At 41.8% G+C, this 26,813-nt stretch overlaps 1 protein-coding gene across 4 annotated transcripts; it reads right to left on the bottom strand.

Annotated features, from left to right (window-relative positions):
- Positions 1-579: 579 nt before the first annotated feature.
- Positions 580-26,710, bottom strand: rab3gap2 (RAB3 GTPase activating protein subunit 2 (non-catalytic)). 4 transcript variants are annotated; one of them, XM_074660977.1, is made up of 35 exons: positions 26,217-26,710; positions 23,750-23,838; positions 23,501-23,618; positions 22,274-22,355; positions 21,891-21,938; positions 21,717-21,792; positions 21,475-21,576; positions 20,186-20,285; positions 19,529-19,627; positions 18,271-18,419; positions 17,203-17,282; positions 16,565-16,657; positions 16,292-16,431; positions 14,911-15,106; positions 14,579-14,722; positions 13,519-13,601; positions 13,348-13,412; positions 13,155-13,245; positions 12,245-12,366; positions 11,130-11,343; positions 9,689-9,786; positions 9,367-9,475; positions 9,078-9,238; positions 8,618-8,792; positions 7,566-7,745; positions 7,229-7,335; positions 7,044-7,110; positions 6,027-6,097; positions 5,887-5,922; positions 5,657-5,785; positions 4,824-5,039; positions 3,216-3,305; positions 2,878-3,075; positions 2,552-2,716; positions 580-1,438 (listed from the first exon to the last, which is right to left on the bottom strand). In XM_074660977.1, exons 1-35 carry the CDS (start codon positions 26,326-26,328, stop codon positions 1,286-1,288), a joined length of 4,158 nt encoding a protein of 1,385 aa, XP_074517078.1. In that variant the 5' UTR covers positions 26,329-26,710; the 3' UTR covers positions 580-1,285. The 4 variants fall into 4 exon arrangements, with proteins under 4 accessions (XP_074517078.1, XP_074517079.1, XP_074517081.1 ...); XM_074660978.1 differs by having other exon boundaries at positions 11,130-11,340; XM_074660980.1 differs by having other exon boundaries at positions 5,711-5,785; positions 11,130-11,340; positions 26,217-26,709.
- Positions 26,711-26,813: the final 103 nt, after the last annotated feature.

The following is a 26,813-nucleotide window of genomic DNA, read 5'->3' as shown; positions in this document are numbered from 1 at the left end:
TTTTCTAAAAATTTAAAAGTCATTATAAATAATATGTACAACACACCAAACAAAACACCCTGTGGGTTAGCATTAAAATATATAAATATAAGTGCTATTTTAAAAAAACTATATTAGTGCTGTAAATAAAATTGTCATATTAAAAACAATAAAATAAAAGCAATGGGTTAGTATTAAAAATATATAAATATATATAAGAAAATATAAGTGCTGTTTATTTAAGAAAAAGTCATAGTATAGCATGTTGAAAAACTACATGAAAAAAAGCAGTAAAGATTTTGGCTGCGCTAGCTGCCTGCTCCAAACACTATGAAAAACACTATGCTGCTTTTATGATCAATTTATTTAGAAAGTCTGAATTCTATATTTTAGAAAACAGAATAGGGACAATAGTCTGAAAACAAATATTTTTTTCTATACTCCGTTTTCTTTTTTTTCCATACTTTTCCATATATACTAGACCTGGAAATGACTAAAATTAAACTCCATACTCTTCCATACTGCGTAGGAACCCTGGGAGTTATGGAGTCAGCAGAATGAAACAAGTAGGCAATAACACTGCATTATGTCCACATCAACAACTTTTGAGAAACCTCTTTATTCTGCACCGGATCAGCCCAGTGGGAGCAGCGGGACGTAGGACTACTACAGAATAGGAGGTTTACAGGCACAGCTAGTACAGTACTGTCTGCATATATAAATAAAAAATAAGGTCAATATTTTCTTTATGATACATCTCTTGTCCGTGAGTAGGGTAAAGTGAAAGAGGAAGGAGAAGTGTCAAACAGAACTTGATATGGCACGCAGTTAGGACACCAACACACTGACTGTCTGATCTTTAAAGTGAATCAGATTGAAAATGAAGGTGAAGTGACAAAGAAAAGACATGCCCCTTTTCCTTAATAACCATCTCATAAACATATCCTCCAGACAATAACACAAGTATTCAATATCATTTATGTTACATGCATGGAAATATGATGGATTAAAAAAGTTAAAAGCCTATCATATCCACTCTATATATCACTGCCTTCCACAATTAAGTTGTGAGGATGAAGTTTTCATATTAACATGAGCTGAATGAGAAAAATCTCCTCCGTGACAATGACAAAAGAGGGCGAGAAGGCCGTTTATCATCTCCTCTTTCTTTTTCTTTGTTGACTGTCTCTCATAATATACTGCATGTGATCCAGCAGTTTTACTCTTTCCATTTCTTTTTTTGTTTATTTACTCCTTATCATCTCTCCATCTGCCTACTGTGGCCACGCCTTCAAAAGGTTCAGGGTCAGTCCTCGGTGGTGAGGACGTCCACAGCCTCCAGAAGGTGCAGGGCCAGGCTGTACTGGGCGTGGTTCTCTGGCAGGATTTCAATCAGACGGCTGACCAGCCGGCTGGTCTGTGGCAGGGGGAGCAGCGGGCACCGCAGCTCACTCGGGTCCTGAAGTAGAAACAAAATAAATTGTTTACTGTACATTAAGTTGTTAAAAGACTTTAGGTGCAAAATTGCACGGCTTCAAATTAGGTGATTAGGCCTTTCAGTTAACCCCTTAAAACTCTGATGGACCCATCGGAAGATACTGATGTCATGTGAAACTAGAAAAACCTGAGGAATCCATTAGTACCGACCATGTCGTACTAGCTTGTCGGGAAGAATGATAAATAACAGATCACAGCTCACAGCAGGCGATACCGTGAGGTGGTCGGCTTATTATTAACACGGTGTGTTTCCGTGTAACGTATCAGCGGACGCCTCTCTCATTCAGCAGCCTTGTTATGTTTGTATAACGTTACACTACGTTGTCACTCGTCCCGTCATCTACAGCTTTTTTTCTTTCTCACCGCGGACGGCCAGCAGCTCACGCACACACATCTACACACTGCGCAGTGTTATACCCTGTGGTTTTAATGCTCAGGCTGATCGGAATCCTTAAAAATATTCCTGAATCCGGATCATGATCTGGATCGCCACCAAAATCTGGATTGTTCATTGTGCTACACTCCACCCCTCCAAAAAATTTCATTCAAATCCATCGCAAACTTTTGGAGTAATCCTGCTAACAGACAGAAAGACAGACAAACAAACCAACATCGGTGAAAACATAACCTCCTTGAGGCCTTGGCGGATGTAATAATAATACAAATCAAAAAGAGATCGGCTCTCTCTTAATTTAAATTTATTTTTATACATGTTGGGTTTCGGTAGTTTTTTCCATGGGTCCATTTCAGATTGGGTGACCTGTAATCTGTATCATCCTCCTGTCTAGTTTATTAGTCCTGTCTTATTTATTTTTTCAGTAGTTAATCAGCTCTTGCAGTCTTTATTTGCTGCAGCCAGTAATGTTGTTGAGCACTTGTGGTTCAGAGTACCTCTGTAAATACCGGAAGACGAGGGGTTAGGGAAGTCAATAAAAAATGCTGGGTATATAAATGCACTTACAGAAAAGAGCATCCAGCCTCGAAGTAACCTGTGACTGAAATGTGATCCAGCAGTTTTCCTCTTTCCATTTATTTTTTTATAGTGTATAAGATGACATTGGTTTTGGTGCCTCACCATCGCCTTGAGCCATGTGCAGAGGGTGGGTGGCAGGCGGGCCAGCAGCTCCATGGCAGGCTGCGTCTGGCTCTGGCTGTGAAGCAGTGAGTAACTCAGCCTCTGGCCAGTCAGCACCAGCAGCTGGGAGCCCAGCACGTCCTTATCTTCCACCTCCAACATCACCTGGGTGATAAAATAAGCCACACACTTTAGATGAAAAGTCAGAGCACAACATTGGATTGTGTGAGTTATCAAGCACTGCTGTGGTCAGCATAAAGGTTAAACAAAAATTAGTATCATCCCAATTTTTTCTGCCACAAAGAAAAGCACATTTCCCCCCTTGCCTCTTCGGCCCGGGGGTCCAGGCCCTGGTTGTAGAGCTCGCAGACGAGGTGCCGTCTCAGGATGTCGGGGTTGACCTGCAGCAGGGAGCCCAGCTCCAGACACAGCGAGGGCCACCAGTCAGCCTTGGGGCTGCCGGAAGCGGAGCTGGAAGGATCGTCTATAGCCTGCACCCAGCCGGTCAGCACCCGCAGGAGGAACTGAAGCCGAGCAGGAAAGAGGGGAAACATAGATGAGACAACGGAGATGAAGAGTGAACGGGAGGTGGAATGAGATGACAACAGATTTGTTTCGAGATCTTTGTTTTCTATTGACCCGTTGGTGTAAATCCACCTCTCACCTCTTGTCGCAGCGAGACCAGGCCTGGGTCCATGTCTCCGCTGGGCATCAACTGGATGGTCGTTAGATCTCTGAAGAAAGCATTCTTACCCTGGGACAACACAGACACGCAAAAATAAATCTGTGTTATTTGACATATTAAATTAAGTATTAACTTCAATGTTGTCCATAGACACAAAAACTTTTTAAAGAAAATTATAACAAATATAGTCAACATTTAATAGTCTAAATAAGGGTGCAACGGAAACCAGAATAATACTTACAGATTATTATATAAAATGTTAGTTGCATTATGCACTGATTTTAACTTTGTGCTGTATCATTATGTATCGATTCATAATGAAGTATTATATACGGAAGCCCTGAAAGGCAAGTGAGAAAAAAAAAATTCTGGTGTTCCATTTTCTAAGCCTGATCTAAATTGTTTTCTCTCTTGTGTTTATGACTTCAGAAAAGGAGAAAAAAAAGGTTTTGCAAGTATAATCTTTCCAAGTTTCTTACTTCTTAAAAAAATCTTTACCAATATCACTATTCTAAGTTACTTTTTTCTGTTTCTTCTGTGAAAACAGGTGAAAAAATGTTTTGGCAGTTGAAATTTGTGTTTGTTGTTGTAATACTCATTTTGGCCACAAGAGGCTGAAGTGAACCACTACCACATGTTTTCTAAATAGGACTAAAAGCATTCATGCTTTCTTCCAGGTGAGTTTTAATTTCTCCATGCACTCTATAAACATATTGTAATTCAAATATATTGTTTGTTTACCTGCCAAAATCTTTTTTCACCCGTTTTCACAGATGGAAAAAAAAGTAATTTAGGAAAGTTATCGTGGCAAAACCCTTCCCCCCCCCCCCACCTGTTTCCCAGATGAAAAAAACATTGTAAAGAACTTAGAAAGATGATCCTGGCAAAACTTGTTTTCATCGGTTCCTAAAGGACCAATATGCAATATATCTACTGTAATAAATCATAAAATGAACATCATGTGTCATCAGAGATAAAGGAAACATGCTAAATTGAAATACTGGCTTCTCCGACAACAATGCTACAGCCAGTATGTTCTCCTTTGAAATTTCCATTCCGGTCCGGAACGTCCGTTTTAGTTTTGGCCGGTGTGATCCCGTCCACTGCCCATTTCGACACCGTGTTGCCACATTATGAAACAAATTGGCACCCGATCACAGACTTCTGCAGCCCAGCAGCAAGCAAACGGCAAAAATGTTTTGAATGTCGACTGCAGTACCCATTTTAAAACGCTACTGTAGCTGTCAGTACTACATATTGTTCCTTTAAGTCCTAAACGCAGGGGAGAAAACTATTTAGGTCAGACTTCGAAAATGGATCACCAGATTTTTTTTTTTTCTTACTTGCCTCTCAGGGCTTCCATATAAAAATACTACAATATGAATCAATACATAATGACACAGTACAAAGTTACAAATCAGTACATAATGCTAATAACATTTTATATAATAATAATCTGTGAAGACATGAAAGTATCTAGTAGCTATTAAATAATAGCTGAAGCCTTGCCTGGACTTTTAATCCTGATGGATGTAGACAGGCTCACCTTCACAGTCAGCATGAGTATTTGTGTGTCTGTCTCCTCACCTTGCTGTCAAACAGGCCGAGTGGTTTGACCTTCAGGCTGAAGGTCATAGCAGCGTGTAGCAGGGAGGCTAACAGGCAGTGGTGTTGCACCAGGGGGTAGTGGACGCCTTTCTGCTCCAGGGCGAGTTCAGCTAGTGACGCAGGGCCCTCGGCCCCACACCACGCCTCCTCCACGGACAGCTCCGGAGCGGAAAACTCCTCCACCGCCGAGTCCGCCTGTGTGTGGAAAAAAGCAACAGAAGAGATGGTGAGGAGAAAGAAGGCGTGTTGTGTGCTTGTACAGAACAGGTGGTTTTCATTCACATTATGATCACAACTCACAGTTTAGTTCACAGTCAAGTGCAGAATATACAACACATGCATTAAAGTCCCCCTCCACTCAAAAATGTGTTTTGCTCATTGTTCCTTCGCTGTGATGTTTGAGCTTCACTGTGCAGGATCATGCATGTGTAGTTTGACACTAGAGGGCTGTTTCACATTCAATTCATCTGCTGTGGGGGGAGGGGGGCGGGGAGCAATTGTGGGCCAGTGTGCAACTTACACAGGTGTGATGTGGAAACTTGAAACCTCCAGTGCACACACACTGAGAACGGACTTTTTAGTGAACAGTGAAATTTTTCAAATAAACAATAATTGCATATATTTTTAGATTTCATTTAAAGAATTTTTAACAAGGTGATTGAACTATTTTGTGGAGAAACCATATCAGACCCAAATTGCAAGCAGCAAGCTAGCCGGCTAATACATCAAATGCATATAACGTATAGGTGTGGTTAGTAGTGGTAGTGATGGGGGTCTCCATGCGTTGTTTTCCCTGGAATCACTTTACTTACATAGTAATCTATAAAAGACAAAGGGCTCTGATTCTTAACCAATACTCCAGTCACCTCCATGAGGATCTGCAGCAGCTGGACACAGCAGCCCAGGAAAGACGTCACGGCTTTGTCTCCCATCCCGACGTCCTGCGCACATAAAACACGTGTCCTTAATATTTACGGAGCTTCATGCTTTTATTGCAGCACTTTACATCTGAAATACATTTATCAAATCCACGTGTACCTACCCGTCGACATAAGCGATCTTTGGGTGCTTTCCCCACCTGGGAAAAAGGAAGTGTAACATTTTATATATCGCCTCACAGACTCAACAACACCTTCCCCTCAGAAACACAGGCATACTTTATTCTGTGTGTGCACGACGTACCTTATCCATGAGGAAGGCTGCTGCTGAGAAACGCTTGACGATGAACGTGCTCCACATCATTGCAGAAATACCTGTGAGGAACATTCAAAGAAGTCCAGTGACACACTGCTGTCATTTGCAGTGGGGAAACACTGACATCACTTGTGGTAATATAATACTTTTAGTCACATATTTGAGCTGTTATTTCATGCTAACCTGAAGAAAATGACACCCTTTCCAAATGTTTTGATAAAAAACTAGGGCTGTCAATCAATTAAAATATTTAATCGCAATTAATCGCATGATTGTCCATAGTTAATCGCAAATTAATCACACGTTATATCTGTTCAAAATGTACCTTAAAGGCAGATTTATCAAGTATTTAATACTCTTATCAACATGGGAGTGGGCAAATATGCTGCTTTATGCAAATGTATGTATATATTTATTATTGGAAATCAATTAACACAAAACAATGACAGATATTGTCCAGAAACCCTCACAGGTACTGCATTTAGCATAAAACATATGCTCCAATCATAACATGGCAAACTGCAGCCCAACAGGCAACAACAGCTGTCAGTGTGTCAGTGTGCTGACTTGACTATGACTTGACCCCAAACTGCATGTGATTATCATAAAGTGGGCATGTCTGTAAAGGGGAGACTCGTGGGTACCCATAGAACCCATTTACATTCACTGATCTGGAGGTCAGAGGTCAAGGGACCCATTTGAAAATGGACATGACAGTTTTTCCTCGCCAAAATTTACCATAAGTTTGGAGCGTTATTTAACCTCCTTCACAACAAGCTAGTATGACATGGTTGGTACCGATGGATTCATTTGGTTTTAGCTTTAAAACTGAACCCGCTACAACCTAAAAATCGTATTAATTAGAGGCGTTAAAACAAATTTACGTTAACGTGTATTATCCCGTTAACTTTGACAGCCCTAATAAAAAACACATTACTGTATCAGATATATTAGACATATTATCATATCAAATATTTGCGTGTAAAAAAACACTGAGCCCCTCACCTAGTTGGATATGTGGACTGGAGACCAGCTTCAAATGTTCCACAGCCCACCACAAGTACCGGCCCTCCTACGAAGAGAAGCATGTCCTGATTTAAGAAGTGATTGGTTTCTTTCTTTTCTTTAAAGGATGTCTTACTTCTTTTGAACTAACACAAAAAAATGTATGTATATGTGTGAATGTGCACCTCGGGGTCTTTGTTCCACTGCACTACATATTCCCAGCAGCAGTGGGCGAAGAGCAGGTCAGGAGAGAGGGAGTGTGGGAACCGCTGGCACACTGCCACCAACAGCTCTGGAAAACACAGATTACACTGTTTTACTTGGATTTGATATGAGGGTATAAACTCCATTGTGGCTGTTATCATACTGTTCAAGCAATGCTGTATGAATCTACATAGGTTATCAATAACATTAGCAGTTAAATCTCTTTAACATGAGAGCTGACGTGTAATTCAATATCCACATTTATGTGTCAAATGCCAACAATTTTTGATCTGTTCTTGTCCCGTCCTTAGTCCTGACCTGCTGTCCTGTCTGAGTCCTCTTGGCTCTTCTCCTCCTTCTCGTTTCCTTCTCCTCCAGCCTTCTGCTCTAGTGTTTCATCTCCCTCTTTGTCTTCTCTCTTCTGGAGAATTTCCTTCAGTCGCTCAGGGGCCAAGTTGTGTCTGAACATCCACTTGGAGACGCTGTCGGCAATGCCACCTTTACAGATAGATGTGAAAAAAAAAATTTAAAAAAAAAATATGAGATAATCTGTTTTATGTAGCCACGACCAGAATATTAACAGAAGCCCTGAGAGGCAAGTGAGAAAAAAAGAAATTCAGGTGATCCATTTTCTAAATTGTTTTCTCTCCTGTGTTCATGACTTAAGAACAGGTGAACAAACATGTTTTTCCAGGATAATCTTTCTAAAATTCTGACTTCTTTGACTTTCTAAAATTGTTTCCTTAGATTCGGACTCACCCTGTGAAACAGGTGGGAAGAAAGGTTTTGCCAGGAAGTTACTCCCAGCAAGTTATGTAAATTAAAACTCACCTGGAAGAAAACATGAATGCTTTAAGTCCTATTTAGAACATGTGGTAGTGGTGCACTTCAGCCTCTTGTGGCCGATATGAGTACTACAACAACAACAAAACTTTATTTTTTTCACTTTTTTTCACAGATAATGAAAAAGAAGAAAAAAAGTAACTTAGAATAATGATCTTGGCAAAACTTTGATTTTTTTCCACCCGTTCTTTAGTCATAAACAGTAAACAATTTAGATCAGACTTAGAAAATGGATGACTTTTTCTGACTTGCCTCTTTGGGCTTCTGTAGAATATGGACACTAAAAGAAAGAAAAAATAAAAGAACTGAAGAAAAAAACTTTAAGAACAAGTTGAAAGACTTTTTAAAAGGAAATCATCAAAAAAAAGAAAGCAAGACAGAAATAAAACATAAAGAGGCAGACAAGCTAACAAGAATGTAATGTTGCCTTACATTTTGGTATTTTGGTAGCTTATCTGTCTGCCTGTAATATATATATATATATATATATAAATACACTATATAGGATATTCTTCTTTGCATCCTACCTGTGCCTCCCTCCAGCAGCGTTTTGATGGAGCACTGTGCTGCAGCGCCCCCTGTTGATCCCTGAGGAGGAGGCACCAACAGCAGAGTCTGGAGCACCAGCACATCCTCTAGCTGGCGAACACACACCACCCACTGCTCCAGCTCTAGGGACACCGCCTCCCACTCTAACTGCAACTGTCACACACAAAACATAAGTGAGTCAGTGGTAAATTACTATTGTATGTCTCTAAAACACGATGTGGTGTGGTGGGTGTGGTGCGCTGGAAACCGAATGATTTTTGAGTGGTTTGTTTGAACTTCATCAGTTGCATGTTCAACAACACGTTAATAACATCTCATGCTTCAAAATCGACCCCTACTAAACAATTCCTGCCCAAATTTCATTTTTTCATAGCACTGCCTGATGAGTGTACTCGTGTGTAGAGTATATCTGTGTGGAGTGCATGAGACTTCACCTACCTTGCTGTCACCCCGGCTCGTGATGCTAGCCTTTGCAGCGCGGTGAGCGACGAAGGCCGCCAGCAGCGCAGCGGCAGCGTTGTGGGACTGGATGCACGTACAGCGAACTTGCTGCCACCAAGGAGAGATAGACTGAGAGTCCCATGACTCCTCTACTGCATCTGAAGAGAGGAAGAGGAAGAAGAAGAGGTAACTCTTTTCTCATCCTTCGTTTCCATAGCCTTTCATTGGTTGAAAATGGTTTGACTTAATGCAAAGAAGTCAGCACACACTGGACACATGCACATACCTTTCATGTTGCTGAGGGCGATGAGTAGTGTGTGTAGATTTCTAACTGTTTCTTCTGGGTTCTGTAGCACCTCCTTCTCTCTTTGCAACCACACACTTAGCAACAGAGACTGAAAGAAAGAGGAACAGGAAGAGTAAAAATGAAATATTAGAGAAAAAAAACAACATTAATTTAGAATAGTGGCACGACTAAAAAAACTTCATAAAATATGGATTGCTGTCATTCCCATTCTTTTACATGGGAGTTTTTTTCGGGGCTCTGGGCAACATACTCATCTGAATTTCAACCCAGTCCATCAACCAGTCTTTTCCCTCCATCTTACCAGTAGCTGCTGTGGACTGATGCCGGCCTGCTGCAGTGTGTCACACACTTTATGGAGTGGGCTCTTTCCACACAGACAACCCCAGAACATAAAGTTCCCTGCAAAGGACACACAAGAGCAAAGTCCTCACTCAGTCTAGATGTGTGTGGTGGTGTGCTCACTCTATGTCTGATGTCACTGAGGTTTCTGTATATCAAAGAAAAGTTACCCCCCCTCCCTGTCTTTCAGAGGCTGTAGCAGCTTCAGTTTTAGAGCTTGAGTGAAGGTACAGATATGAAACTAGAAGACCTATGGAATCCAACCATATCATGCTAGCTGGTCAGGAAGGAGGCTTTCTAACGCTCCAAAGGCGAGGAAAAACTCTCTCTTGTGGATCAAATGAGCCCAACTGTATTCATGTGTGATTATGTTAGTCTCCATAGTAACCGTTTGAGTGTAGTGAGGCCATTTTTTTTTTTTAAACATGTCCTCACTGTATAAAATGACCTGTGGTGACCTCTAGGATAATCACAGCCTCATGAAACTTTACAGCCACAAACTAGAGACCTAGAGCATTCAGAGGATGGATGGTTTTCCTAGCTAAATTGACAATAAGGGGGTTTCTGAGCAGTTTACACAAAGGAAGTGCTCCACATCCAATCGCAGAAAAATGCAATTCCTGCAGAAATCTCAAAATGTCAAAAGTTTTTGATACCAAATTACAATATGGCTTTTTTACATGGTGTTCCTCAAGGTCTTGGTGTCCTAATGTGGTATTTTGGAGGGATTATTGATCATTTTTTATAAATTCTCGGGTGGTAACGAATGATATCAACCCAAAAATTGCTGCAACAACTTTTGAGACATAAGTGAGCATGGGAATGGCCATCATACACTTCCATCGTAATGTTCGTAGCCTTTATACACTTTTACAAGTTATTTTAATTAATGAATTAATAAATCATGTTTATTTCTGATTTATTTACTAGAACAACTTGACACACAGTGCTGAGCAGCATCTCAAATTAATCTTCAGGTTCCCAGCTTTCAGATGATGTACACCACTTCTATGTGACATCTACTGTTGACCTGCTATCTCCCCTAAAGAACCCCTGTACCCCCCTAAAAAGACAAAAAAATGGTCTATTGTGGGTCTTTGAGGGTTCATTTGAATTTCTTTTCTCCTCCACAACCCTCTTTGTGGCTTGCATAAATCCCACCTGTGTAATTTTTACAAATGAAGAAACACAGCAATAGAATTCCACTACTGTGAGACAGACACTACCAGCATCTCACTGAGATTTTATACTCCGGTATCAATGAATTTGACAGTGTCATACTAAAGGTTACAACAAAATGCTAAACATAGCATAATAGTAATAGTTTTGATTGTGTCATGGTATCTCTCGGGGTAACTGTGTAAAGTTCACGACGTACAATGTGCATACATATGTTGCCGTACCTAGCTGATTCCATTCCGTTTCAGAGCCGCGGATTACCCTCAGCTCCTCGTCCTCGGTGCACTCTATCTGGGAGAGAAAGGCTTTGGCAGGCAGCGCTGAGTCGGGCGAGTCCTGGGCGAAGGAGACACTGGGTCTGGAGGTGAGCTGTGCGTAGCGTTGCAAGGTGGGGCCGACACGGGACAATTCATCCTCTATGCCTTCGAGGGAGTCCTGCTGGGTGAGGAGAACATTATAAGTGTCTATCATATACTTATGAGTAATACTAATTACCAACGAGCAACAATACGGTCCTAATTGGTAGCTTTTAGGGTTGTCAATCGATTAAAACATTTAATCAAGATTAATAGTATGATTTTTTTTTTTTTAAATCTGTTCAAAATGTACCTTAAAGGGAGATTTGTCAAGTATTTAATACTCTTATCAACATGGGAGTGGGCAAATATGCTGCTTTATACAAATGTATGTATATATTTATTATTGTAAATCAATTAATAACACATAACAATGACAAATATTGTCCAAAATCCCTCACAGGTACTGCATTTAGCATAAAAGAATATGCTCTAATCATAACATGGCAAACTGCAGCCCAACAGGCAACAACAGCTGTCAGTGTGCTGACTTGACTATGACTTGCCCCAAACTGCATGTGATTATCATAAAGTGGGCATGTCTGTAAAGGGGAGACTTGTGGGTACCCATAGAACCCATTTTCATTCACATATCTGGAGGTCAGAGGTCAAGGGACCCCTTTGAAAATGTTGATTTCAGTTTTTCCCTCCAAAGTTTAATGTAAGTTTGGAGCGTTATTTAGCCTCCTTCCGAACAAGGTACTACGACATGGTTGGATTCCTTAGGTTTTTCTAGTTTCATATGTTGCCAGTATCTTCGCTTTGCTTTAAAACTGAGCCCGCTACAACCTAAAAATTGCAAGTTGCATTAAAACGAATGTGCGTTAATGCGTTCTTATCATGTTAACTTTGACAGCCCTAGTAGCTTTACCACAAACCTTATGTTAGCCTATGTCATATTATGTAGTATTACAGTTTGAACATTTTTATATGAGTACTTTTAACAAGCTTTTCTGTATGTGTATATGTGTGTGTCCTCTCACATTTTCAGAGCAGGCCTCTATGTCTGCAGCAGAGTGCAGCTGCTGAATGTCTGTGTAGAGATGAAGCAGTTTCAGCTGTGAAGAGCAGAGTTGGAGTAATGGTGCATCCACTTCCTCAGGGTCTGTGAGGCAGAAACACACAACCGTGAATAAAGAGAGAAATCATTGCCATAGGCATGATATGTACATAACATTTTACATTTTACAGTAGTTTATATTTTAACCATTTAGCTGAGCAAATTATTTGGAAAACACTTTGTGACACTTTTAATATTATGTCTTAGATAAATCAGACCAATATTCTTTCTTAATAATAAACAGATGTTTACGGAAGGCCTGAGAGGCAAGTGAGGAAAGAAAATTCTGGTGATCCATTTTCTAAGTCTGATCTAAATTGTTTTCTCACCTGTGTATATGACTTAAGAACAGATGAAAAAAAATTTGGCAGGGGAAATGTTTTGTTTTTGTTCTGTTTTTTGTTTTTTTCTAAAATTGTTTCTTTAGATTCTGACTCACCCTTTTTTTTTTGGTCAGGATAATTTTACAATATCAAGTGTTTGTTGTTGTTGTAATACTCATTTCAGCCACAAGAGGCTGAAGTGCACCACTACCCCATGTTCTAAATTGGACTAAAAGCATTTATGTTTTCATCCAGGTGAATTTTAATTTCTCTATGCACTCTATACAGTAAACACAAGGTACACATATTATGTGTTAGCAAGTTATGTAAATTAAAACTCACCTGAAAGAAAATCTGAATGTAGTGGGGCAGTGGTGCATTTCAGCCTCTTGTGGCCGAAATGAGTATTACAAAAAACAAAAACATTTTCCTGAAAAAAAAAAAGCATGTGCCAAAACCTTTTTGATTTCCTTTCTCTCTTGCCTTTTAGGGCTTCAGTAGTTACTTTACCTTGTTGCTTCAGAGAATCATGTAAGGCGCGTGTGACGTTAGTAAGACATGAGACGGGAGCATTCTTGTTTGACAGCAGAGACTCCAAAGCCTAAAAGGAAGTGCGAAGACTGCTGTTAGATACTTGACTGCTACCACAAAGACAATTGGCCTCTCTATTAGTGTGTGAGGCTTTTAGTATCTTTGTTCATACCTGCTTCTTAATGGCGGGGTGTTTGATATCCAGCAGCACACTTTTGGCTTCCCTCTCTAAAATATCTGAAAAGAAAAAGATGCGTAAGCACATAGATAGAAAGGCATAGATTCAAACCTCTCTCATCTCATACACTTATATCTACACCTCCATCACTCCTGTATGTCTTACCAGGCTCCACCGCTCTGCTCCTTAGCATAGTAGTAAGTCTCTTTAACAGGTGCATATCTTTGGCTCGCTCGCTCTTCTTGTCACTGAAATGGAAAAGACAGAGAAAGATGGGGTTTGGATGGATTGCTGACAGCCCTCATTAAAAAAGGGTGTCTTTAACAACTTGACCAGGGACAAAATTCATGCTTGAAGGTAAACTTTTTGGAAGAATGTGAAGACTTTTGAAGTTGTGGTTGGAACTCCTTGGTTGCAAAAGCAAATGATGACAGTCCAGTTGCCATAAATTCCATTGCCTTAACATTCTTTAGCAGGATCTTTATAAGGCTCTTGTTGAGTTGAGTGAGTAATTATGTACAAAAATATGTCATGTGTGTCTGTAACTGAAGTCTGAGAATAAAAAGCATCCCCTCACCACATCTGCAAGCAATCCTACAAGAAACACTAACTGAAGTGTTAAAGGAATGGTTTGATGTTTTGGGAGTCAGTTACTGCTGCTGACCAAGGAATAGTCGTGGACATAACCCCCCTTAAAGGGACTGTATGTACGTTTTTACTGGTGTAAATGTTTTTAAATAAAAAATTTTGTTAACAGGTTGTAACCTAACCTAAAAAAATGAGACCTTCCGTGACTTTCCTCGGTTTCCTCTCTCAGCCTGTAAACTGCTTTTAATGTGAAGAACCCGGGCCCGTTTTTTTATGGGAAAATCCCACGGATGTGACGTCATGCACGCTCACCAGTGCCTTTACTCTCTTCAGCTCCTTTACAGGGCTAACAGTGTGCAACCATAGCTAACGTTCGGTTAGAAATGGAGTCCGCTAACGCCATCAAACGACCGACCCCCACCACAACTCAGACTCCAACACAACAACTCCACGGAAGCACAAAAAACATAAAGTTATATCAAGTCTACGTAGTGCGAGCACAAGCGCAAGCAACAGGACGCTGACGGCCGTTGACTTAGTGGCCACAGGTGTCACTGTTAACAAGAACATTCTTACATAGAGTCCCCTTAAGACTGCAACTTGTCGCTTTAAGGTTAATGTATGTGTGAGTACCGACCTGAGGGCCAGGTGGAAGGGGATGTTCACTGTCCTCAATGCTCCTGTGATGGGATCCAGCAGACACACCTGCTGGGTGTGGAGCTGCCAGCCCTGACTGGTCACACTGTTCACCCCCATCAGACGGTAGCCAGCGTACAGCAACCTGGAAGTGCACACACCAAACAATATTTTACATATATTTTAATGTGGGTTTGTCTATCCGAGTGTACAGTGTATGCTTCTGCTGTATGCTATATATGGAAATGCACGTGCTGCTTTGTTTGTGATGTTTTTGAGGCTAAGAAACAGCTGGAAGGAAAAGTTAATTTTTAGAGTGCATCGTTTTTCTACCTGCAGTGTTTGCCCACGGTGAAGGCTCCTACTCGAGGCCCCTGCTGCATCCCCCACACCTCCAGGATTCCCCTGCGGGGTGCGTAGATGATCAGGAACAAAGCGTGGCGTCTGGGGAGGGAGGCGGAGGGGGAGAACTCCCGGTCGCCTCGCTCCTCCGGAACCTGCAGCCAAGCCAGCTGAGCATCTCGGTAACCTGCAGTTATGTTAAATTAATGAATAATCACATCTACATGACAGGGTCACAATAAACAACTTTTAAGCTGAACGCATGACTCCGCATCACAACTGATTTTTAAAGAAGGAACATAGGCTATGAATGTTTGATAGACAGCATGTATGGGGCTCATTGTTTTGTTGCTTTCGGATCGCATGAACACCTCTGACATGTTTCGTTGATACAGGGACAGTTCACCCCAAAATCAAAAAATACATATTTTTCCTCTTACCTGTAGTGCTTTTTATCAATCTAGATAGTTTTGGGTGTGAGTTGCAGAGTGTTGGAGATATCGGCCGTAGAGATGTCCGTCTCCTCTCCAATATAATGGAACTAGATGGTGCTTCGCTTGTGGTGCTCAAAGCACCAAAAGAATACATTTGAAAAACTCAACAGCAACATCACTTTCCAGAAATCATGACCCGGTTACTCAAGATAATCCACGGACCTGGTTGTGAGCAGTTTCAAAGAAAATCGTTCCTACATGAAACTGCTAAAAACAAGGTCTGTTAATCATCTTGAGTAACCGGGTCATGATTTCTGGAAAGTGATGTTGCTGTTGAGTTTTTCAAATGTATTCTTTTGGTGCTTTGAGCACCACAAGCGAAGCACCATCTAGTTCCGTTATATTGGAGAGGAGACGGACATCTCTACGGCCGATATCTCCAACACTCTGCAACTCACACCCAAAACTATCTAGATTGATAAATAGCACTACAGGTAAGAGGGAAAATGTGTATTTTTGATTTTGGGGTGAACTGTCCCTTTAATACGATGTTATATATGTACTCAAGTCTTGACATGTGAACCACGGTCACTCAATTCTGAACAGAGACACTATTTTTCACTATATTTTCACTATTTAATTCACTATAGAAGTGAGCCCAATGTGAGTAAGAGTGACTATTCTGATCCTAGGTTTCACTTCATCTCCTCAACTGTAGTTGACAACTATAGAATTCTGTTCTTAATTAGATCTAACAACCAAAATATTTTCATATGGAGGTTCTTGAAGCGAAGTCTTATCAAATGGGGGTCCGTGACTTCATGTGTATCAATTTAGGGTTCCTTGACGCAAAAAAAGGTTGCGAACCACTGCTTTACAAAACCTCTACATTATTCACTTCTTAGTTCTTGGTCTTTTCTCTCTACTTTCCCCCTCACCTTTCCACATGCGGATGGCAATGCCCCTGGCCAAGTCCAGCAGCGTGACTCGACCGAAGTCATCCGTCACTCCGGCCAGCGTGTTGCAGGGGGACAGACAGATGGACTCGCCGTGGCGACGAGAGTCCGGGAGACCAAATCTGGGCCGGAAGAGGTCAGATGTAAGAGAACGGACGACGAAAGGGACATCAGCAACCTTCATGTTGCCAATATCAATAAAAGGCACAATAGGGTCACTGCTGCATTTGTGTGTTGAGATATCATGATCGCTACCTGATCCCCAAGGCCGTTGAAGGCTCCACCTTGGGCTTCTGTTTCTGAACAGCCTCCTCTTCATTCTTGTGCTTGTTCCAACCTAACCATCCGCTGGGAGGAAAACATACAAGAGAGTGATGAAAATGTGAAAAATAGGCACAGAGAAAGTTAGCAAGAGATACATAAGATGATGTAAAAAGGGAGACTAGTGATTAAGATAAAGTAAAAAAGGAGGGGAGGCTTGAGATACACTAGAAAGAGAGTGAAAGGAGACTCAAGGGAGGATGAAAGCAAACTAACCCCCCCTGTATGGATTAAGCTAGCATTGAGCAGAGAACAGGCTATAATTCAGAGTATTGATTGGACTGCTTTGTGCTGTTGCAGCAGTAGAGGTTTGTCAACAGTGCTGCATTCAGTCCTCAAGTGTGTATGTGACAGGAAAGGAACGCCCACACAAGCACACAGAAACACTGGACAACCCTCTTCTGTCTTTTAAACAATGCGCTACACAAATTAAAATGTGATTGTTAGTTTTGTCCTGCTCCTTTGGTATTATTACTCATTCAAGTTACCTTGTTTCTTTGGCTATTGTTTGTCTTCATTATGTACAATTATGTTTGGTAAAATGATTGTTAGTTATTGCAAAAACACCTCACCTGGCAGCACTGAAGAGGGCCGAGGTGAGTTTACTGGCCACAGCCAGAGCCACGTGAGAGAGAAGAGGCTGGGAGCTTCCCTGAGGACAGACAGAGAGACACAACAACACGGCTGAATTTACTCTCAAAATACATTCATTTGCACACTCTTATGTCTTGCACTCTCTCTTGTAGCTTATTTGCACCATAGCTACATAACACTTAATACTTAAAGCTGCGGTAGGCAGTATATTTTTGGAATCATTGAGCAAAAATTCCATGAAAACCTTTCAGCATATTGTAATTCAAGTGTTCTCAGAGAAAACTAGACTTCTGCTCCTCCTCATGGCTGTTTTCAGACTTTAGAAAAATCTAGCCCGTGACGGGAGACTTTGGCCAATCATGGGTAATTTCAGAGAGAAAGCGTTCCTATTGGCTGTTCATTCAACGGAGGCAGCTGCCAATCACTCGCAAACTCCGGTCAAACTAGGCAGCGCTGATCAAATATGAATCAATATTCTGTTACTGTTATGCCTATTTCTCTCCTCAAATGTTTTCAGAAACATCTTGTAGTGTACTGTTTAGCTGTAAAATGAGAACGTTTGCTCCGGCTGGTGGGCGGTGCTTGGTATTATCTCAACAGTTCTCAACATGGCTGCCGGGTTACAAACTTTCTCATTTTACAACTGAACAGTACACTACAAGATGTTTCTGAAAACATTTTACGAGAGAAATAGGCATTACAGGAACAGAATATTGATTCATATTTGATCAGCGCTGCCTAGTTTGACCATTTGATTGGAGTTCGCGAGTGATTGACAGCTGCAAGGCTCCAGATCAGCTCTGATTGGTTGTTTTCCTCCGGTCTGTGAAATCTTGCAGATGCCATTAGGAGCACCGGAGGACAAGTTTTTTTTTTTCCAGATTACCTGTCTCATGCACTACTGTCAGGATATAGTGACTGTTTTATAAAAATAACTTTTTAAATCATATTTGCTCCATTTCTACTGCTGCTTTAACAAAGATATACAGTTAAATCTCATTGGGAAATAAACAGCCAGATTTCTGCTCCATCTCTCTCTCACTCACCTCTACAGCGTAGTAAAAGCCTGTGTACGGCCCACCTCCCACGGTGACATACTGGCTCATGGCCGGGGGGCTGCCCTTGACCGAAGCATTAAACCCCCCCAGGATGGACGCATTCTTCATCTGGTCAAACACACACAGCGTCATAACGCCTAACAGCAGGAGAGATGGAGAGAGAGAGCAGGGATGAACAGGGATGTGGGAAAAGAAAAGGATTGGAATTAGTTCAGTCACAGTGAGTTCTTTCCTGTCAATCATTCATTCGATTTAAAAAAAATCGTCATCACATACGTTTACATTTAGGAGCAGTGGGGCTGCTGTAAAGCGCCCGGGAGGCAACTTGGGGTTTTGCGTCCCGCTCAAGGACACTTCGACATTCAGACAGTAGGAACCAAGGATCAAACCACAAAACTTCTGGTTAAAGGACGACTCGCTCTACCCACCGCCCTTTTCTTTTAAATAAAATAATCTGTTCCCAGCATGTCTCCACTGCACAAGACTTTTACTTGTTTTCATTATAATGCCTACAGAGGGCTGTACCGAATAGTTCGAAGCTTTAAATATAACTTTGACATTCAAATTCTAAATCAAAATTTGAATGCTGCGCATTTTTTATGTCTACTGTTTGTGTTTAAAGCCAGCATTTCTTGATTTCTGTTATTAGTTAATTATACTATTTGTAGAATTAGATTCCAGTGATGGCTGCGTATAGGATTGTTCCGACTCATTTGATCCAAACATTTTCAATAACTCCAGAGAGTTCTAAAGTTCAAAAAGTCTAAATTTATTGAAAAAAGAGAGATGTAATCATTTGCAAAATTCACAACATGTTTGTATTTAATGAAATATTCGCCTTTCAAAAACAACATTTTAACTGCGCTCAAAAAACGGTTTGTTCTCCAGCTTGCCGCACACAAAGTGAGGCACGCACCTCTTACATTTATATAACCACAATAACAAAAAATCTATTTTTTCCTCTTCTTTTTAGGGTGACGACATCATAAAATATGACGACAGAAATTTGAAGCTGCAGTCGAAAAACCTCAAAAGTTTTGAATGTAAAAAAAAGTCTCTGTACAGCCCTACATACATACATAGAATGTATTAAAATGCAGTAACACTAATTCAGAATGACCTCTTATCACATCATCCCTGCTGTGATGTCGTAGTAAATCAAAAGATGGGTGAGCCACAAAAAACAATCAGTCCATCATAAGGCAAGCAACCACCGGTATGAACAAAAATCATTTAACTCTCTTACCCACACTACTGTGGTCCACAATGGTGTCCATGTCCTGCAGACCCCACTTCTTATAGGCCAGAGGAGGAGGCTGGATCACATCACTACCTGCTGCTGCCGCTGGATGGAAAAAAAAACAGCTGGTCAGTTGATAACCAAATCTCTGACAAAGGATTTAATCATCTATAGCTAGCAGGCGTGTCTTGCATATAGCAACATTTAAAACTGGCGCACCTTGTTTTAATAGTGACAAGATTTATGATTTAGGCCACAAAGCACATTCATGGGAAGACGCACACACCCACGCAGCAATACTAGATGCTCGGAGAAACCCTGCTGAAGCTTGGCTGCTATCCTTCTAGAGACTGTATAAGGGTGTGTGTGTGTGGGGGGGGGGGGGGGGGGGGGTTTGTGGCAGTGGTAGCTTTGTGTATGTCTCCTTAGTACCTGAATGCCTTGTGGCAAACACTATCCACCCAGCCAGCAAGTGAAGAACACATCTCTAGTTAGCACACTGCAAAAATACTTTTAACGCTTAACTTAATACTACTGTACCCCATGACTCTCATTCTACAATATAAACACACAAGCATATGCACACACTGTGAATACTCACAGTTGAATGCACGTGACATACACACACACAACTCCACACATTGCTCATACAAGCAGCAGTACCTCTCGCCACCTGGTTCCTGCAGGCACGCAGAGACTGGAAGAGGCTGAAGCCGTCGATAGTGACCAGAGCAGCAGGGTAGAGGATACTTAACTCTTCATGCTGTAGACAGGATAAAAATCATCGTTACACATTTGCTGAATAACATAGTGGGTATATGGTCAAAAGCTCAGGAAACGCTAGTAAGTGAACATTGAGTTTAGATCACAGAAATGCGATCGTGAGTTCCAAGAATTAATCTCCACACCATATACTGTATGTAAGAAGGGGACGTAGTCGCTGATGTCACTCATTGTGTTTGTGGTCTACGGTTTTGAAGCCTCGAGTTCGGCATTTTGGCCGAGAGGGTGAGGGTGATAAGACATTTTTAGGCGACCAAAATGTTATAATTAACTTTCATGAAGTGAAAACACACTGTGAAAGAGTAAAAGTTCTAAGACAAAAACACGGACAACTCCCAGACTGGACAACGCCTTGGTAGTGACCTGTCAATCACAAGGTAGCCACGCCCTAAGTCATCCCCTGCTTTATGGTCTATTTGACCCTAAATGGGACCATAATTTACTAAATAAACATCATGCTGTATTGAAGAAGACTTGAAACTAGCGATTGAGACCATAAACTCATGTTTACAATGTTTACTGAGGTAATAAATCAAGAGAGAAGTAGGCTCATTTTCTCATAGACTTCTATACAATCTGACTTCTCTTTGCAACCAGAGGAGTCGCCCCCTGCTGGCTATTAGAAAGAATGCAAGTTTAAGTCACTTCTGCATTGGCTTCACTTTTCAGAACCGGAGGTTGCCGCGTGCTCCACACACAATCATACAGTTAAAGGAATTGTTGTTCAACATTCTCCTTCTTGTCGAGATTTACATGAGGAAATTGATACCGCTTTTGTGTTTGTGTGGTAAATATGAAGCTACAACCAGCAGGCGGTTAGCTTAGCTTACAGTAAAGACAGCTGGCCTGGCTCTGTCTAATCTGCACCTCTAAAACTCACTAATTTACATGTTATAGTTTGTTTATTTCATAAGTGCAAAACAAAAAGTGTAGAAATGACACCTTTCACGATGTGCCCGACTATTTCTAACCCAGAGAACTGACTTTACGTACGTGTTAAGGTACCTAGCTGCTGGCTTTAGTTGCCGTATTTACTGTGCAGATATCTTCTCATCTAACTCTTGACAAGAAAGCATACATGTACCTTCCAAGATGTCTGACTGTTCCTTTGAATTTGAACATAATTTTCATACACAGTTCTGATAGGAGGGTTGCGGTGTGTGCATTACCTGCTCAGTTACTCCAGGATGACGAGGGATCTCGTATGTGCGACACTTGAGCCTCAATACAGGGTCCTCGTGCAGCAGCTGGGCCAGGAGGAGAACCCCGCTCTGACGAGAAACAACCAGTGTTACGTTTAATACTGGCTTTCTTGACTGTTTATAGGTCGTATTTTATGGTTTCATTTAATTTCTTCTGCTGAATATCTGAATAGTAGTACATAAAGAGAAAGATGAGATTGGCAAGTTACCTCTGTGTAGAAGCGGACATAGCCAGAAGTGAAACCCACTACTACACATGTCCAATCGGGCCGCCCTGTGGAGCTCCTACACAATCACACACACATATATATTATACATACATGCTGTACACATATACACAAGCATTTTGAATCTCCTCTTTCTCCTACATAAGTAATACTTACCTTTTCTGGCTTGCCAATGGTATACAGATAGAGCTGCTCACACACTCTCTGTAATGAGAGAACATACACAAAGTAAAGTAGGATGTTGTTCACTGTACAGCTCCCTCTCTCTCTCTCTCTCAAGAACCTTAGATGAAGCACTTACAGTACAGTACACATTAGCTCAAGTTTCATTAGTTTTCTCACTGTCCAACAACTATCACTTTTCAATGTGACCCTTCTTTAATATCCCTTGACACCCTGAAGTTCATGTTCATTCCTGCCTGTATGTTTCTTTCCTTTTGTCACCCAGTATAGTGTCATTTTTGTCCTTAGATATAATGCTAACCCATCAACTGTTGTGTCGTCATTTTCATTCAAGTGATCCTAATTTGACTCTTTACCCTTCGTCAGTGCTGAGGGCTCCAGTCCAAGACACAGCCAGGGTCATCTCCTCTCTGCCGCTGTCATCTGTGCGCCACTTAGCTGTAAGAGTCAATAAACATTAACATTACTGCATAACTCCTCTGTGTACTTAGAGATGAGTTTGTGTGTGTGTTAGGATCGGGTCGGTGTAAAAATGTTCAAACCGGTTTGATATTAAGCCAAACGATGGCTTGATATCAAACCGGTGTACCGAATATTACCACTAGGTATCGCACTTGACTCAGCAGCCTCTCCCAACCCAACAGGAACAGAGACAGCCCGTGAATGAGAGAGTAGCTATTCCAGTCCACTTGGTTTTTCAGCTCACTTCTTTCGTCGGCTTTAAATCCAAAATGTTGCCATATTGGCGCAGTTTTAGTTTTCTTTGAGACTTAGGCCCAATCCAAATGTCCCCCCCTAAGGCCTTAAGTCCTGAACCCTCAGGGACTTGACTGATGTCACCTGGTAAAGGATTGAGTGTGAGAGGCTGCGAGGGCCTGAAATGGCATAAATATGAGTGGGACAGAATTTGGCGGCGACATATCAAGTTTCCTCGACAATTGTGGGTTTTTATTTTACATTTTTTACAGCCTATTTGAACGTCTCCCAGGCTGAACGTCTCCCAGGCTTTTTTTTAAGCCTCCGGGCTTCCCCTGGTAACCGTGGTAACCCTGTGTTTAAAGTTCCAATGCTATGAATTGTGGGTAAATCCCTCAGGCAAAGTCTGCAGAAATGTGGACTTATGGAAAGTGTTCAAAAAGGACTCAAAATGTCTGCAAGAGAGCCCTCGAGAGCTTTGACGATTTGACAGCGGGACAGCCCTAAACTCTCACATACTTTGCAGGAACGCGCCTCAAAGTCTGTGAGTCTGTGAGTGTGGACATTGGGATTGGAACTCTGCCATGTCTTGCCACCCCAAAAAACACATGGACTTTCTAGTAAACAAACACAACATGCACCGTGCGCATCTTTCCCCCCTTGCAGCTCTACTGAAATGTCACCTCCCTCATGTTACCAGCCTTGGCGCACAGACTGACAGACACTAGTGGCTTGTCATAGCGCTTATTACTGATGCAATACAAGCTGGATTTAGCGCCGTGACACCATCGGCACTTGTTGTTGATGTCGGCTACTTTTTAATTTGCCAGAATGTGTCATAATGACACGTTTGCATAAAATCTCTAGAGTGTGTTTGAATATCTGACCTGAGAGAAAGACAGCCTTCTGTTCACGAGCCACTACTAGCAGGTCAGAGCAGGGCGACAGGGACACTACACAGTCATGCAGCCAGGGTGTCCCCTGCCCTGTGGTCTCCTCCTCCACCTGCGGGGCAAAAGAGGAAAGTCAGTGGGAGGGGACCTTTCCTGTCAACCTGCAAATGATGTTAGTGATAACCTCACACAACACCCCAGGTCAGTTTCACTTATTGGACAATGAAACACAAAAGGACAGACCGTTGTGGCAGAAGTGGCTCCCTCCTCTTTGTTTTCGCCACTATCCCATGACGACTCCCAGTCAGAGGTGTCCCAGGACAGCTCATTTTCTGTTAGGGAAAAAGGGGAATAGGGAAATCCAATTACAGTTGGTATTAATAATTTGTGACATCATGATGCAAACATAACAGTGATCATAAGTTCCTTGAAAAGGGACTTATTTAACTGTTATAGAGAGGTTTGAAATCACAGGCAGTTATGTATGGAATTGTTTAAGTCAACCACTAAAAAAAAATGGACTGAACACAGACATGCTGATGAGATTCTAGTAAACCATAAACAACTAAATGAGAGGTGACGAGAGGGGATGGACTAATGAAGGTTGTGCTACAGAGAAATTACCTAAAATCATTAAAGAGTGTGTGGAAGACAAAGAGACAGAACAAGTAGCAAAATCCAGCATGAAATCCCATTGCCGTGGACATTTATAATGCATTATGCCTTGGTGCAGAGTGCGGGGGGGGTCGATGTCATTGCACTACAAAACTGACGCGATGACATGATCTGTATGTCTAAACGCATCAACATGAAATGAAGCCTTGAGGCAACTGAGCGCGCAACAAGTACAAGTGCCTTTTCTGTGTGTGTCTGTTGTCCTTTGCAGAGCATCCTGCAGTGATGTGTTCAGGTGCCTCATGTGGGATGACTCATAGCACAAAGGGCAGACACATTTCTCCTCCTCCTCCTCCTCCCCTTTCAGTGCCCTGATGGTATTGCAGAGCACAGATGAAGCTCTATCCATCATTTACTTTACAACGCCTTATTATCAAATTAATTCCCTTTATTACTTACAGTCAGGTCATTAGAAACATGTATTATTAATGGAATACATGTGAGATGCATTTTCGTTATATCTGAGATGGGGCATGAGCTTATTTTGTACCGCACTTAAAGGTCCCATATTATGCTCATTTCTAGGTTCATACTTGTATTTTGTGTTTCTACTAGAACATCTTTACATGCTGTAATGTTAAAAAAAAACATTTATTTTCCTCATACTGTCGCCCTGAATATGCCTGTATTTACACTCTGTCTGAAACGCTCCGTTTAAGCACATTTCGACGGAATTGCGATGAAATTGCAACAGAATTGCGTTGCTAGGCAACACCTTGGGTCCATGTGTACTTCCTGTCAGCTGATGTCATTCACATTACACTGCAACCAGGAATAAACTGGGACACATTTAATAATAATAATAATAATAATAATAAATTGGACTTAGATAGCGCCTTTCAGAAACCCAAGGACGCTTTACAAAGGGGGCACACAAAATCATACTAATAAATAACACAGAGGAGAAACTATAGGTAAGTAATTAAACGAGTGATGTGTAGGAAGAGTCAGCTGAGATCATAGGCCTTGATGAACAGGTGGTGTTTGAAGTGTTTTTTTTAAATGTCCAGGGATGAAGCATTTCTTAATTCAGGAGGGAGAGAGTTCCAGAGGGCCGGGGCCGCGTTGCTGAAGGCTCTGTCGCCGAATGTTCTCAGCCGGGTGTGGGGGGGTGGAGAGCAGACCAGTGTCAGAGGATCGTAGTTTCAGGGATGGGGTGTATGGGTGGAGGAGGTCAGATAGGTACTGAGGGGAAAGGGCATGGATGGATTTGTATGTGAGAATGAGGAGTTTATAGTTGATGCATGACTTGATTGGAAGCCAGTGAAGGTGGATGAGTGTCGGGGTGATGTGCAGCCAGGGCCTAATGCGGGTGAGAACCCTGGCAGCTGGGTTCTGGACATACTGGAGCCTGTCCAGGGCTTTGCTGGGAAACTCGGACAGGACTCCACAGTAGTCCAGACGGGAGGTGATGAAGGCGTGAATCAGGGTCTCTGCCACGGAGTCATGAAATGTTTTTGAGGTGGTAGAAGGCAGATTTAGTTACGGATTTAATGTGTGAATCAAATGAGAGGGTGGAGTCCAGGATGACACCAAGGTTGCGGACCTCGGAGGAAGGGCAGATGGAGCTGCCATCCACATCCAGGAGGAGATCTCCAACCTTCCTGAGCAGTGCCTTATGGGCCAGAACCATGAGCCCTGTTTTGCTGCTGTTGAGTTTGAGAAGGTTTGATAACATCCATGTTTGTATTTCATGCAGGCAGTTGAGTAGAGCCTAGGGGGGAGGAGATGGGTGGATGGCTTGGTGCTGAGGTAGAGCTGTGTGTCGTCGGCGTAGGAGTAGAACAATCAAGATTACTTCATTTTTCCAAATGTAACCTGAAACCAAAAATGAAAGTGCAGTTCCCTACAAACCCGACCCACACCATCCCCTTTGCAGCATCTTAGTGTTATGACTAGTTAGTTCCTGAGGTAGCTAGCTAACTGGACTGCAGACTGCATACAGTGAACAGTAACGGTGATGTGTTGCAGCATACAGCTACATCGCGCATCTGTCTAGTCTCTCTCTAGCGTTAGTTAGCCTCTGGTAACTTACCTGTTAGGTTCTTCTCCTCCGCTGGCTCGGTGGGTTTCTGGCTCTGGAACAAGTAGTCCCGGACCGTCTTGAGCTCTTGGAGCCGACAGAACTCCAGTAAGCTGCAGGACATGTCTCTCTCCCGTCCCGTCTCCCAGTAGAGCAGACAGGAGGATCAGCCCAGTTAGCTCGCTAGCTAACAGCCCAGTTGTTGTTGAAGCTCAACAGCAGCGTAGCTGAGCTGAGCAGTTTACAGGTCCTGCTCTGGTGTTCACTTTATGACAGCTCGTTCACAAAGACAACATTAGTTACTGGTCTTAAACTGACCCCTTAAAGAAATGTTAATACGAGTCTGGTGCTCTTTTTTTCCCCCAACATTTGCAGTTTCCACCCTGATAATCCTGATGTGTTGATGACACATCGTTAGCATAATAACACAAGAGTGCTTCCGGGTTAGAGAGGAGTCGACATTTTCAAAATAAAAGCAGTACAATGCATTTGTTTACAAATGAGAACTAAAACTATTCTTTTTCTTTTTTTTTTTTTAAACAGAGTTTATTTCTGAATGTTGTTAATACAACTCTGACAATCCATTGCACAAACATGTTTGGACTGATA

Source organism: Sebastes fasciatus, chromosome 15 (assembly GCF_043250625.1).
Source record: "Sebastes fasciatus isolate fSebFas1 chromosome 15, fSebFas1.pri, whole genome shotgun sequence".
Lineage (NCBI taxonomy): Eukaryota > Metazoa > Chordata > Actinopteri > Perciformes > Sebastidae > Sebastes > Sebastes fasciatus.
This window is presented reverse-complemented; position numbering and strand designations above follow the sequence as displayed.

Excerpts from the sequence above, each read along its gene's own strand:
- rab3gap2 (XM_074660977.1), bottom strand. The coding sequence starts at position 26,328 with ATGTCCTGCAGCTTACTGGAGTTCTGTCGGCTCCAAGAGCTCAAGACG. Across the intron at positions 15,107-16,291 it reads TGCCATCCGCATGTGGAAAG|GTTACCGAGATGCTCAGCTG; the intron begins GTGAGGGGGAAA and ends ACATAACTGCAG. Across the intron at positions 5,923-6,026 it reads CAGCCTTCCTCATGGATAAG|GTGGGGAAAGCACCCAAAGA; the intron begins GTACGTCGTGCA and ends CCTTTTTCCCAG.